Source organism: Myotis daubentonii, chromosome 9 (genome assembly GCF_963259705.1).
Source record: "Myotis daubentonii chromosome 9, mMyoDau2.1, whole genome shotgun sequence".
NCBI classification, from domain to species: domain Eukaryota; kingdom Metazoa; phylum Chordata; class Mammalia; order Chiroptera; family Vespertilionidae; genus Myotis; species Myotis daubentonii.
Genome location: NC_081848.1, coordinates 64,343,722 through 64,357,034, shown reverse-complemented (window position 1 = coordinate 64,357,034; position 13,313 = coordinate 64,343,722). Strand labels below are relative to the sequence as shown.

Here is a 13,313-nt window from a genome sequence, read left to right as displayed (position 1 = left end):
GGGATGTGCCCGCAACGAAGGTACATGCCCTTGACCAGAATCGAACCTGGGACCCTTCAGTCCGCAGGCCAATGCTCTATCCACTGAGCCAAACCGGTTAGGGCTTATTTGATTTTCTTAATAGCCATTGAAGTAGGTAAATATTGTTACTGGCATAAATCCCCAGTAATTGTGCAAATGATACTGGGAAGGAATACATAAAATACTCAGGAAAGCAACTGCTTTGGAGTAATCTTGCCGGGAGCCGGTCCATGCTTGCTGTTTCAAGGGACCTGGCATATATGGCATACGGTTCTTAATATGTTTGCTCACCTTCTTGGCGCTGTGTTTTAACCAAGGTCACCTCTCCGAGAAAGGTTGAATCCCCAGGTAGGGATTTTCCCCTGAAGTTAGGGAGGGAATAAAACTCCTTAACTAAGTGCCAGGCGGGTAGTTAATCAATTTAACTACAAACAATCATGCTTAAGCTACATAATCTTTACTCCCTGGAATGGAGATAAGAAACGCCCTAACCTTTGGAATAGAGATTGATAGGATTGAATCAACTGGTATAAATACAGATGTAACAAGACAGAGAGAGACAGAACTTAAGAAGAGAGCCAAGAAGACAGAACCTACACAGAACCTACAGACAGAAGAACTTCGCTGGAGAGAACATGGCAAAAGATCCTGGACTGAACCTGACTACAGAAATTGGCAAGAGAACCTGACTAGAACCTGGTGACTGAACCTGGCTGGAGAACCTGGACAGAACCTGGCTGGAGAACCTAGCAAGGGAACATGGCCACAGAACCTGGCTGGAGATCCGAAGCAGAAACTCTCTGGAGATCGAGACCAGAACTTGGCTGGAGATCCTGGCTAGGCTGCTGGTCAACTGAATGCTGTCTCCGTGTCATTCCTTCTTCGCCGACTCCGTCTACGCCTTTGGGAACCCCTGGACCCGCTGGGGCTAGACCCCAGCATAATCTCAGACACTTTGGAAGGGCGTATTTACATAGAAACAAAGTGATCACTGCAAGTCAATTTACCAACTATTTTTATGCATCCAAAGTTGTCTTACCATAGTTTAAACAAATTGACACTGTTTATCTTGTTTCAGTTTGTGTGCATATTTGAATAGGAAAATAATACTTTACAACATTCATAATTAAATTTTTCAATATTTCATGTTCTTGTCTAATTTGTGTGAATTGAAAGGCTCTACTGCACTCTTTCAAGAGAGATTTTAAAAAATAAATGAGTATTTTTCTTATTAAAAATACATTATGGTTAATTTTTTATTATGGTAAAATATCATAGCCTAAAATTTCCCTTTTAACCATTATTAAGTGTATAGTTCTGAGGCATTAAGTACATTCACATTGCTGTGCAACCATTACCACTGTCCATCAGGACTTCTCATCTTCCCAAACTGAAACTCTGTACCCATTAAGTACTAACACCTCACTCCCTTCTCCCCCTAGCTTCTGGCAACCACCATCTCTATGAATTTGATTACTCTAGGTACTTCATATATGTGTAATCAAGATATTTGTCCTTCTGTGCATGTCTTATTTCACTTAGCACAATGTTTTCAAGGTTCATCCATTTTGTAGCATTTGTCAGTATTTCCTTCCTTTAAGGCTGAATAATATTCCACTATATCTAGATACCACATGTTGTTTATCCATTCTTTTGTTGATGGACATTTGTGTTGCTTCTATCTTTTGGCTATTGTGATTATGGCTACCTTGAGTCAAATCATTTTATTATTAAACTAGAGGCCTGGTGCACAGGATTTGTGCACCAGCTGAGGGAAGGGGCTGTGGGTGATTGGACATAAGGCCCCACCCCCAGTTGGGGTTGGGGGGCCGATTGGGGCCAGGTTGGCCATGGGAAGGAGCTGTGGGTGGTGGGCTGGCTGGCTCCACCCCCAAATGGGGCTGGGGGTGCCGATTGGGAGGCAGTGGCCTGGGGGAGGGGCCACGGGTGGTTGGCCAGTCAGCCCTGCCCCTGATCAGGGTGGGGGGCCGATCTCTGGTGGGGCTGCGTGGGGGTGGGGCCAGCTGGGGGGAGGGGCTAGGGGCCTCTCAGGGTGGTGGTGGCCCATAGTGGGTGGGGCCAGCTGGGGGGAGGGGCTGAGGGAAGTTGGACAGCCGGCCCTGCCCCCTACTGCAGTGGGGTGGTGATCAGGGGTGGGGCTGGCCAGAGGGAGGGCTGCAGGCTGATTAGGGTGGTGGGGGCCCATTGGGAGCATTGCCTGCTGGGGGCTAGGGGCTGCAGGAGGTTGCCTACCCAGCCCCGCCCCTTATTGGGGTGGGGGTGAGCTGATCAGGGGGAGGGGCTGCAGGCCTATTGTGGTGGGGCTGGCTTATCAGGGGTGGGGTTGGTGGTGGGGGGGGGGGCAAAGAGAGGGGACGTTTGGCCAGCTGCCCAGCTCTTGATCAGGGTGGGAGAGTCCGATCAGGGGCAGGCCGGCAGCGGGGAGGGGCTGTGAGGTTGGCCGGCTGGCACCACCCCCTGATTGGCCAGTTCACTGGCCACAGTGAGCATCATAGCGACTGGTGGGCAGGCCCTGCCCGCTAATGGTCGTTATGGCCATTACAGTAGCTGGCTTTTTATATATAGAGATACTTTCCTGAAAAGCTAAAAATAAAATAGATTAATAAATTTAGATATGGGAGGTTCACACTAACAATCTAGTCCTTGTTCCCCAGTATGAAACATTCCTTGTGATCAGACCAGTGCCTTAGTCTGGCTCACTTGGATCAGCTATGCCCTTTCTGCTTATCCTTCAAGGCTCAGCTTGTCTTTTCTCCTCTCCTTCCCCAAGCCATGTCAAGCCACCCCACTAGCTGTATTTAGAATGAATTTCATCATGTAATTAATTAGTAAGTAATATTAATATTTATTAATAATATTGACCTATAGTATCACTTCTCCTTTTCCTAGCTTGATACTACCCATAATTTATGCCTTTCTGTCTCTAGCCATTCCATATCCAAATAATAGTTTTGTTCTTTATACTTATAGATTGTATTGCTTTTACCTCCATCTAATTGTGATCTACCTCATGCCATAAATTATCATTTTCTATTGTTTTTAATTATTTCCTCAACCATATGGCACTTCTCCACTAATCTGTTTGTACCTAGAAAAATGCCTTGTACAATTATTGCCTGTGAAAGCATGTTATATTATTTAATTCTGTGGTTTTCTAATTTGTGAGGGGAAATGGGATGGATCAGTTGGATTAAGTTCTACATTCCCAATTGTCTTCTTCCCTACAACTTCAACTTTTTTTTAAAAAATATATTTTATTGATTTTTTACAGAGAGGAAGGGAGAGAGTTAGAAACATCGATGAGAGAGAAACATCGATCAGCTGCCTCCTGCACACTCCCTACTGGAGATGTGCCCGCAACCAAGGTACATGCCCTTGACCAGAATCGAACCTGGGACTCTTGAGTCCGCAGGCCGACGCTCTATCCACTGAGCCAAACTGATTAGGGCCAACTTCAACTTTTTATCTAATTAAGAGCTAAGTTAGTCCAGGCAGTGTAGCTCAGTGGTTGAGCTTCGACCTATGAACCAGGAGGTCACAGTTCGATTCCCAATCAGGGCATATGCCCAATTGCGGGCTTGATCCCCAGTGTGAGGCATGCAGGAGGCAGCTGATCAATGATTCTCTCTCATTGTTGATGTTTCTATCTCTCTTTCTCTCTCCCCCTCTCTGATATCGTAGTATATATTAAGAGCTAGGTGCCGTCACGACTGAAAGGGTGACCGGTCACATGAAGTACATGGAGCACCTCTCAGTCCCCACCTCCCCTGGCCCCGAGCTGCTCACCATGAGGGGGAGCTGGCGGCGGGGTGGGACTTGGGACTGTTGAGCTGCAGTGGGCTGCTTCGCAGGGCAGCAGTGAGCTTAGCGGAGCAGTCACCTGGGCTAGCAAAGCAGTTGCGGGGGCAAGGGAGTTTCGCGGAGCAGTCACGGTGGGGGGAGCCTCACAGAGCAGTGGCAGGGCGGCAGAAGTTTCATGGAGCGTCCAGCAGCGAGCTTTTCGGGGCAGCAGCAAGCTTCACGGAGCAGTTGATGGGTGAGGGGAGCCTCGCAGAGCAGTCGAGGGGCTGTGAGTGTCACGGAGCATCCCAGGGCGGAGAGCTTCACGGAGTGTTGCAGGGTGGCAGAGGCCATGCAATGGAGGCCAGGCTAGGCCTAGGGACCTTAACCGTGCACGATTTCATGCACACTGGCCCTCTAGTATATGTATAAGCTAAGATAGTGTTTAAAGATTTCAGAGAGCATGCTCCACCATAAGGACCATTTATTAAACATATCAATATGTATTTTTTATTTGCCCAGCCTAATTATAAACCTTGAATCTTGGTCTGGTGTTTCTCTATAGTCCCTGGTTTGATTCTGAATAAATAGTTGGGCTTAAATAAATTTTAAGATCAAATACTTAAGAGTATAGTAATATTTATATCTTATGAATTTTAGGTTCAGTTAAATTCTAAAGGATATTTCAACTAATTTTAAGTCAAAAGTAGTTCACATTTCTTTAACTTATCACAAGTGTTGAATACATAAAATCATTCCTAAAACAAATTCGCCCACACACACACACACACACACACACACACTTTGAAAACCCCATTTGGGAGTCCCAAGGATCACTCTTAATATTTATGGCAGGTAGCATTTATTTGACACATTTACCTATTTATTAGTTTGATTTTATACATTTGAACTTTTCTGACCATTGCCTATATATTTTGGATTAATCTTCATTGATATGTAAGAAACCAAAAATATAAATGACACGGACTCATTATTACTTAATTCTTTTACCAAATATTTTGTGTATGTGGCCATTCTTTATTGATTCCATTATGCATTTCCAGACACAAATTATTTATGTTGACAAAATTTAGAGTTTTTCCTGGACATCCACCATTCCAAATAATGGCTTCCCCCACACTCCTAGCAGCCACCTCCTGTTCCCATACATAAATGGCAGCCAGCAATGGCTAGAAACAAAGGACTCTCTCCCAGTCCCTGAATACAGTGACATTCATTCTGAGAGAAGCAGGGGCAGCTTTTTGAAAGCCGACTTCTTCAGCTGGACAATAACACACAATGAGTTATTGACTTGTTTATATACGGAGCTCTTTTCAGTAACTAACTCTGACTCCCACAGTCTGGACAAATGATTGATTTTGTGGTTAGAAAAAGAGAAAGCTCTTGCGCTAAAACTCTGTAGTGCAAACTACTTCTTCCCCATTTGTTCCCTAACTGAATAGAACCTTATTAAAATGCACTTTCCAAAAAAATACCTGCAGCTGGCCTTTATAACCATGTTTTGTATATATAAATAAGTACTTTGTCCCAGTCTTTTGTATATTAACAGACCATTGGGAAACTTGTCAATATATATGAAGGCTGATTGTCTTCCTGTTTATGCTGAACTGTATTGCCTGTATTGATCTGCATGTAAACTATGGATCAAATCATTTATTAATAAATCAATATTTACTGGTCAAAGACATCAATTTTTGATAGATTTAATTTCTTGTTGGGTTATGTTGATTTATTAAGGACTTTATACACAACATACATCATATATGTCACACTTGAGTCATTAGCTGTTCTTCTGAATACAAAGAAAACTACATGCAGAACTACAGTTCAGAACCTTTAGTTTGGTTGGACTAATAGCTCTTCCCTCTTTAGTCAGCACTTAAATGGAATGTCAATATGAGTTAGGTAAACAGAACACACCAGCTTATTTGATTACTTGTACCTTTTATAAAAATACTAATGATTGGACTCTAGAGTTTTACTTTAGAGGAATTTTCTCCTATAAAATAGATTTTATCTTACTATATATCAAAGTGTTTACACAATTAGCCTTTAAACAGAATTTTGTTTTTCTCTGTGTGACTTATTTTACTTAGGGTAATGCCCACAAGCTTCATCTTTATTGTATGTTTTTTAATTTGGAGTTAATTTGAGGTTTTTATTCTAGGATAGGACATTGTGGACCTTACTCATTTATAGGGTCACCAGGAATCAGGGCTGACTCTATGGCACATAACACATACACCCCCTTTATACACAAAAATTAGCCTCAGAAATTACAAACCCATTGACAGAAAAAAATATCTCATGCATTTTAGATAAGAACAGCAAATCAAAAGCGTCTAGTTTTATTTTAATAAAGAAACAGGATGCCCTCTTCTAAAGTGATAGGAGAGAAGAATCCTACTATTGTTGTCATGTCCTGGGATGTGAGGGAGAGATGCTATTAGTATTGCATATTATTACTACCTTAGGGTGAAAAGACACTCTCTGAATTTGACATTTTATTCTCAAGAATTTTCTCTAAGTGATTGTATTAAATCTCTCTGTCTCTCTGTCTCTCTGTCTCTGTCTCTCTCTCTCTCTCTCTCTCTCTCAATGGCTGGTCTGTTTCCGGAAAGGGCCCTGCGTGTGTATCCTTATATTTTATTGACCATTTAATTTCCAATGTCTTGCTGGATTCTCTATTTGGTACTATGCATATGGTGCTTTTCAGTACTGTTGATGTTTTTTCCTCAAGCTTACGTACAGTATTTCCTTGAATGTTGAGTATTGGAATAAAGGTGATTTTTCTAACTGTAGCTCTTTCAAAGGTAAAGAATTCCCAACTTCAAAGAGTTCCTTGGAAGCAGTTCTAAATGCCGTGGTCCTGAGAGACTTCATTAGAATCTAACTTACAACTTGTGGTATTGAGTTTTGTGGTTATGTTTTTGTTTTGTTTTGCTTCACTTCAAAAATATCTGCTCTGAATGTTTTTGCATTTGGAAATCAATTATGTAAAGAATAGATGAGATTGGTGAATATTTCTCCAGTCACATTCCACTCCACTTATCTACTCCTGAGATGAGAATCTCCCAATAAAGAAATAACCATGGAGACTTGACACAGTATGTTTTGTCTCAGTTTACAGATAGGATTCCATGAATGGAAGTTGAGTTTGATACTTGGTATTTTATAATATTGTGGTGTTTTTAATTTTATTTTATTGCTATAGCACAGGAAAATATATTCCTCGGGGAGAATGAGCCTAAGAATAGACTCACATGATATTTTAGCCCAGTTTTATTGAGGTGTAATTGACATATGGTACTGTGTAAGTTTAAGGTATATAGCATAATGACTTTCATGTATGGTTAAATGATAACTGCAATAAGTTTAGTTAATATCCATCATCTCACATAGATACAAAGAAAACTCCAATTTTTTAACCTTGTGAGGAGAACTCTTAGGATCTCTTGAAACTTTTAAAAACACCATATATCATTGTTAACTACAGTCATCATGTACATTACATGTTTTTTTAAAAACGTGTTTTTAGTAAGTTCTCAATCTAGGACAGAGGTCAGCCTGCCTGCCACTTGTTTGTTTTTTTGTTTTATTGAGGCATAGCTACACTCATTCATTTATATATTATCTATTTCATGCTATCAGGCCTTCGTTGAAAAATTGCAACAGACTATATACCCACTCCCAAGTCTAAAATATTTACTATCTGGCCCTTCACACAAATGTTTGTCAACTACTTATCTAGGCTGGTCATCAGACTAAAGATTCCTGGGTCTTTCCTCTCCATCAAAACAAAATCTTTGATATACTGAGCTGTATCACATATCAGTAGATGAAGAGTTCACAGGCACACCTAGCTGTGTGGCTCAGTGGTTGAGTGTTGACCTATGAACCAGGAGGTCATGGTTCGATTCCTGGTCAGGGCATATGCCTGGGTTGTGGGTTCGATCCCCAGTGTGGGGCATGCAGGAGGCAGCCGATCAATGATTCTCTCTCATCGTTGATGTTTCTATCTCTCTCTCCCTCTCTCTTCCTTTCTGAAATCAATAAAAATGTATATTTTTAAAAAGTTCACAGGTGTGATATTACTCATATAGTATATATATATACATAGTTAGATTGAGGAGGCCATATCATTGGCTCTACCCCCATTTTATCCCAAGTATAAGAGTGGGTCTTCAGGCAGGGTATGGATTAAAGATTCATGGTCAGGCATACAATTGAGACTTCTTTAAAGCAATAACAACATTAGCAAAACATACTGGTACAAAACAAAGCAAAAAATATGGTTATTATTCATTTTTAATCCTCAATAAGGAGAGACAACATGGAAAGTCCATTGTTTAAGAACTAACTGTTTAAGATTCCAATTCAGAGGATTCAGTATCAGGCTATTTTCTTTCTTTCTATTAATGCCAATCTATTGAGTGAATATCATTGAGTGAGTTTAGTGTTTTCCTTTTGTTGAAAACAGTATTTTGTTTCCATGGGGACTGCTTATAAAGAAATATAGAATGGACTACATTCACTTTTTATAACAAGAGTTAGTGGCAGTAGCAGAAGACCTTTATCTGGCTTTGTGAATAGAGCAGATCAGAGGTAACTGTTCAGGTATTTCAGATACATTATCCTTTGTTGTGAAATATTATAAACCATTTTGTACCATTCTAGAGTGTTTGAATTGACATTTGCCTTTGGTTTATGTTCTTGAATTGTTATCCTGACATAACAGCAGCCAATTTATTCCCTACTGGCAATAAAAGACTAAAAGATGAACTATCAGCCTAGTTTTAAAAAGCTGCTATGCTCATTTTGATAAAATGACTTTAAATAGTAGTCACCATTGTCAACTATCTGCAGTGGAGGATTCCCTCCCAAATCATATCTCAGTAAACTTAAAAGCAACAAAAGTGGAAGTGAAAAAGTCAGTGTTGAATGTTTTAAATATAAAAATAAACTTTAGACTTATTTATCTCAATGGAATTAATTCATTTTCACATAAGTATTTGAAATTAGATTTCATGATTGTGCTAAGTTAGTTATTTGAATAAAGGTTGCTATTAGGTATAAACAGGTGCCTATTTTTTTTTCTAGTTGAACCTGGCTGTGGATGAACAGAAAGATAAAATTACTGAAAAAATCGTTCTTTCAATGACAGCAAAGGAACTCCATAAGGCACAGGAAGAAGTAAGGAACTTACTTTTTAAACTATATTGTAACATCACAATGAACACTAATTTTAAAATTAAGACAAATTTTACTTGGGTCTGGTAGTGAACCAACTATACATAGTTACCTGATAACAACATAATGGGAAAAATGGATCAAAACTGGAAATCATTTTATTGATATAGGAAGCTTGAAAAATAATTATATGCTTGAAAGATTAAGTCATATTGTAATTTTCTGAAAAATGTTTTGGAATAATTTCTCATAAAGATCTCAATTTAGGAAGTTATTACATGTGACTTGAATCTGAAAATTATAAAGTGTGCTAGGAGGAAAACCATTACAATTTTCTTAGACTTTAAATAAATACTAAATCTTATTTGTATTTTCTGACTTTCTAGGAGTAGAATTATTGTTATGAATTTTAGAAATGCTAACGATGTTTTCTGTTATCAAGGAAAAACTGTGGTTTACCAATGTCAAGCCTAAGTGAGCTAATCATAAGATTCTGTTGTCAATATTGTAATGAAGAACCATTAGAGCAAACCTTCTTCTCTCCAGAGCTCATGCTGTGAAGCTGACAGCATCATCGTCCATAAATGAAATTTTAATACAAAAGTAGTGTTAGACAAAAGGGGAAAATGATTTTTATGTAGTTTCCTGGTATACAAAAGCATTTAATCTTTCTGAAACAAGATGATGGTTTTGCTCATTTCCATGTACCACTGTCAGTAAATAAAATCTACAAGCAACTTAAAGAATAAGATAGTGTCAATATTTAAAAATTAAACTTTCATGTAACTCAACATTTTAGCAAATAAATCTATGCAAGGTTTAGATTTTTTAGTATTTTCTTGTTTTGATTATATCTCTTTTGTTAACTATGTATTTTACAATAGATGAGCAGGTACAATGCATTTTCCTGAGTGAATTCAAGTCTTATGTCAGAGACTACTTTAATATTTGGGAGTTATATATGCCCAGTATTTAAGACTATATTGCCAACATTGATTGGTAATCACAGTAGGAAATATCTCATAAGAAAAATTCAAGTTGAATAATTACTAAGATGTAACAAATAACAGTTGTATAGATTTAAGTTATAGTTCTCATTCCACTTAATATTAGCAAGTTAAAAGAGAAGGTTTTTAATGATAAATTTTAAAATGTTGTCTTCTATTTATTTAAAAAATAAAACTGTGATTTATTTTATAACAGTTGGAGAGTAAGTTTAAAATGACTGTATCATGTATCTTGGTATGGTAAACTTTAGAAAATTCAAATAAATATCTTTAATTGCTATAATTAAAATTATATCTATAACACAAATTATTATTAGAGATAAATAGGAAATTAAAAAATGAAAAAATTAAGTATTTCCTGCCCTTTAAATATTGTACTAGTAATTGTTTACTCTTTGATATTTTATGCAAAATTGCAGCTTCAATGGAACTGAAAGCTTGAGATGGCCAAGGAAAATGATCATGATACTAAATATATAATTTTGAATGCTACTTTGCTAGCAACACTGGGAATGAAAATTATTTTTTCTGGAAAATCCAACAGTTTTATGCATATTTAGTATTTCTTCTTTATTATCACCTTAATATCTGTTTAGTACCTATGTACCTGCACAGTACTTTATTTGGTTATATGTCTGCTTGGTCAGCTGTGTGTATGTGTGTGGAATATTCCATATACTATGAAAATAATTTCAACATCATTACTTTGAAAGTGATTATATTAATATTGAGTTGTAATTTCTAGTATTTTGGTTAGAAAAAGTCAGTGACATCCAGTTTTGGCCCTAATTTACATACAGAGATGTGAACTTGTGATGGTGAAGAGAAGTACAAAGTTTTGGAAAGGAGATTACTTTAATACTTATTTTTTACCATAATTTACTTTTTTATAAAATACTATATTTTTAGATATTTTAAAAACCTAAATTAAACATCATAAAACCTGAGATTTAGAATTCTGATTCCTATAGTTCTATCTTAAAATCTGGCTTGATTTCATGTAATTTTCTACATGAAAACTGGGAAGAATAATAATGTATTCATCATCAGACCACTTTGAGGTAATGACTTAGTTAAACTATATAAAACTTTTAGAAAATGGTCTACTGGAAAGCTGCATGTAATTCATTATTGTTGGTTTAAAAGTGTGTTATTCCAGGTTATCTGAAAAGTAAATACCTAGGTGTGAATAGATGTGTATGCATTTTATTAGAAGAAATGCCTATGAGAGAAAATGGGGAAAGCTATAGGTGATGCTGAGAGACATTTGAGCACCAGGGAAGAAAGAAGAAAGGAAGACTGGGTAGAAGCATCCTAGACTGTTGTGCAGTCTAAGGAAGGTTCAGCAAAGCTGGTGGTGTATCCTTGAGCCAAAATTGTCTAACAGAGGAGTCCTGTGACTTGGTTTTCTCAGCCATTGGTACCAACTTGGTGATGGATTTCAGAGCACAGTAGCTGGGACCGTTGGAAAATTATGCTCCTGTAGTTAGAGGTCAGTGAAACACATTCTTATTGCTTCCTCAAAAGGTATAGTTGACATCATCCTCAATGCCATCAACATAGTCAAGTGGGTGATAAAGACATTTAAAATATTTCTACTTTTAATCACCTCTTTCCTCATGTGTAGATGGGGATGTTAGACTCTTGAATCAGCCTAAAGTCAGCACAATAAGGGACCTATGGCAGGAAATAAGATAGAGCTACTTCCTAACAGTAGTCTAGGAAAATTAAAAAGCTGAGAGTAATCAAAGTGGTGGAAAGAAGAGATGGTACCATGTTAGGTTTCCTTGTAGTTACACTGCAGCTTCCAAATCAAGAGATACTGAATTTTGCTCACAGGTCCCCATATTTTCTCGTCTTCAGTCATTCAAGTCTGGATTATGTTCACTTTTTAATCTGAAAAACATTGTACTCTGGGGCCTGAAACCAAGAAGAGATTTTTAGGAAGTTTAAAATACTAATTTTCATCTCCATGCCCCTTTCTGGTACTTCTTAATTATGTTGTGAATTAGAAAGTTTCTTGGTCTTCAGTTTAAGTGCTCACCTGGCTTTGAGCCCATCCTGGCTGTATGTTACACGCCAAGATGACATTCCTAACATAGAGGATGCTGCCCTTAGTACTGATTTCAAGTGATAGTTCAGTGCAAAGTGCTCTCAGGTCCTCCTTAGTAACATAGATGGACTCAAGGCCACATAGAATTCAGGCAGACAGCTGAACTTTGATCTCAGCACTATAAAATCCAGGAGCTTCTCCAGGAGTCATTCATTGTAGCCCGAGTACAGTATTCGGAATGTGTGGCTCAGAATTTACAGCTTTCATATGTATACATTTTAGAATGATCACAAACAAAATATTACGTAATGATTCTCAATCATCTTGAGAATTATAATTAAATTCAAGAGTTGCATGAATGTATCAGAAAACATGACCAGACTGCCCTGCATGTTATGTAAAGCCTACATGTGTGCTTATAGACAGGGTGCGTTTACATTCTTCCGGAAGGTTAGTTTGTTTCCTCCTCAGAATACTCATTTTTTTGGTTATCTTCTGCTCATTTGTCACTCTCTCAAATTCTGAACAAGTGTCACTTCCGTGCAGCATTTCCACGGAGAGTGAGGAGTAGAATGTGTAGGCTTTCCACTGCACAATGAGATGGTGCATTTTTTCAACATATGCATACGTAAGCCTTCTCTTGTGAATGGGACTGATAGGGTCAGATAATGTTTAAAGGGAAAGGCTTTATGTCTCTCGGGCCTCTATGTTTCCACATGGATGCTCCCACACACACATAGATTGAATTATGAACAGACCCATTAATGCTGGGATCACAAAAGGTCAAGTTTTGTCTTCTTTTACTCCTATTCACATTGCCTTTGTAGAGAGGGGGGAAAGGGATTTGCAGAAAAAAAAAGATCATGATGAAGAATTTAAAGAACATTTTTCCCCTTTTAGTAACATCTGTGATTTGAAAAAAAATTATATAAAGTAATTCAGAAGTATTATATTACCTACCCTATTTTGGTATATGAATTAGTTCATCTTTAGGGTTACTTTTAAGGGTAATGAATTATCACAATAATTGAGAACAAAATATCACACGTTGAGGCTAAAAGACCTTATGAATATGTAAAGTTACAAAGTTTTAATAAAATTGGATGGAATTTCATCAAAACATCAATGGCAGAATTCTTCTTATATTTTCTAATATGTTTAATAAATATATTATTTTTACTAAAACATTTAACTTGCTGGTTTTTAGTCATTTGTTAAAA

The 13,313-nt window shown here is 37.9% G+C and overlaps 1 protein-coding gene across 1 annotated transcript in view; it reads left to right on the top strand.

The window, feature by feature from the left end:
* Positions 1 to 13,313, top strand: part of DCDC1 (doublecortin domain containing 1) — a 333,377-nt gene that overhangs the window by 135,882 nt on the left and 184,182 nt on the right. The window contains exon 9 of the mRNA XM_059711140.1: positions 8,944 to 9,036. Within this exon, the coding sequence (XP_059567123.1) occupies positions 8,944 to 9,036 (93 nt within the window). The remainder of the gene's footprint in view (positions 1 to 8,943; positions 9,037 to 13,313) is intronic.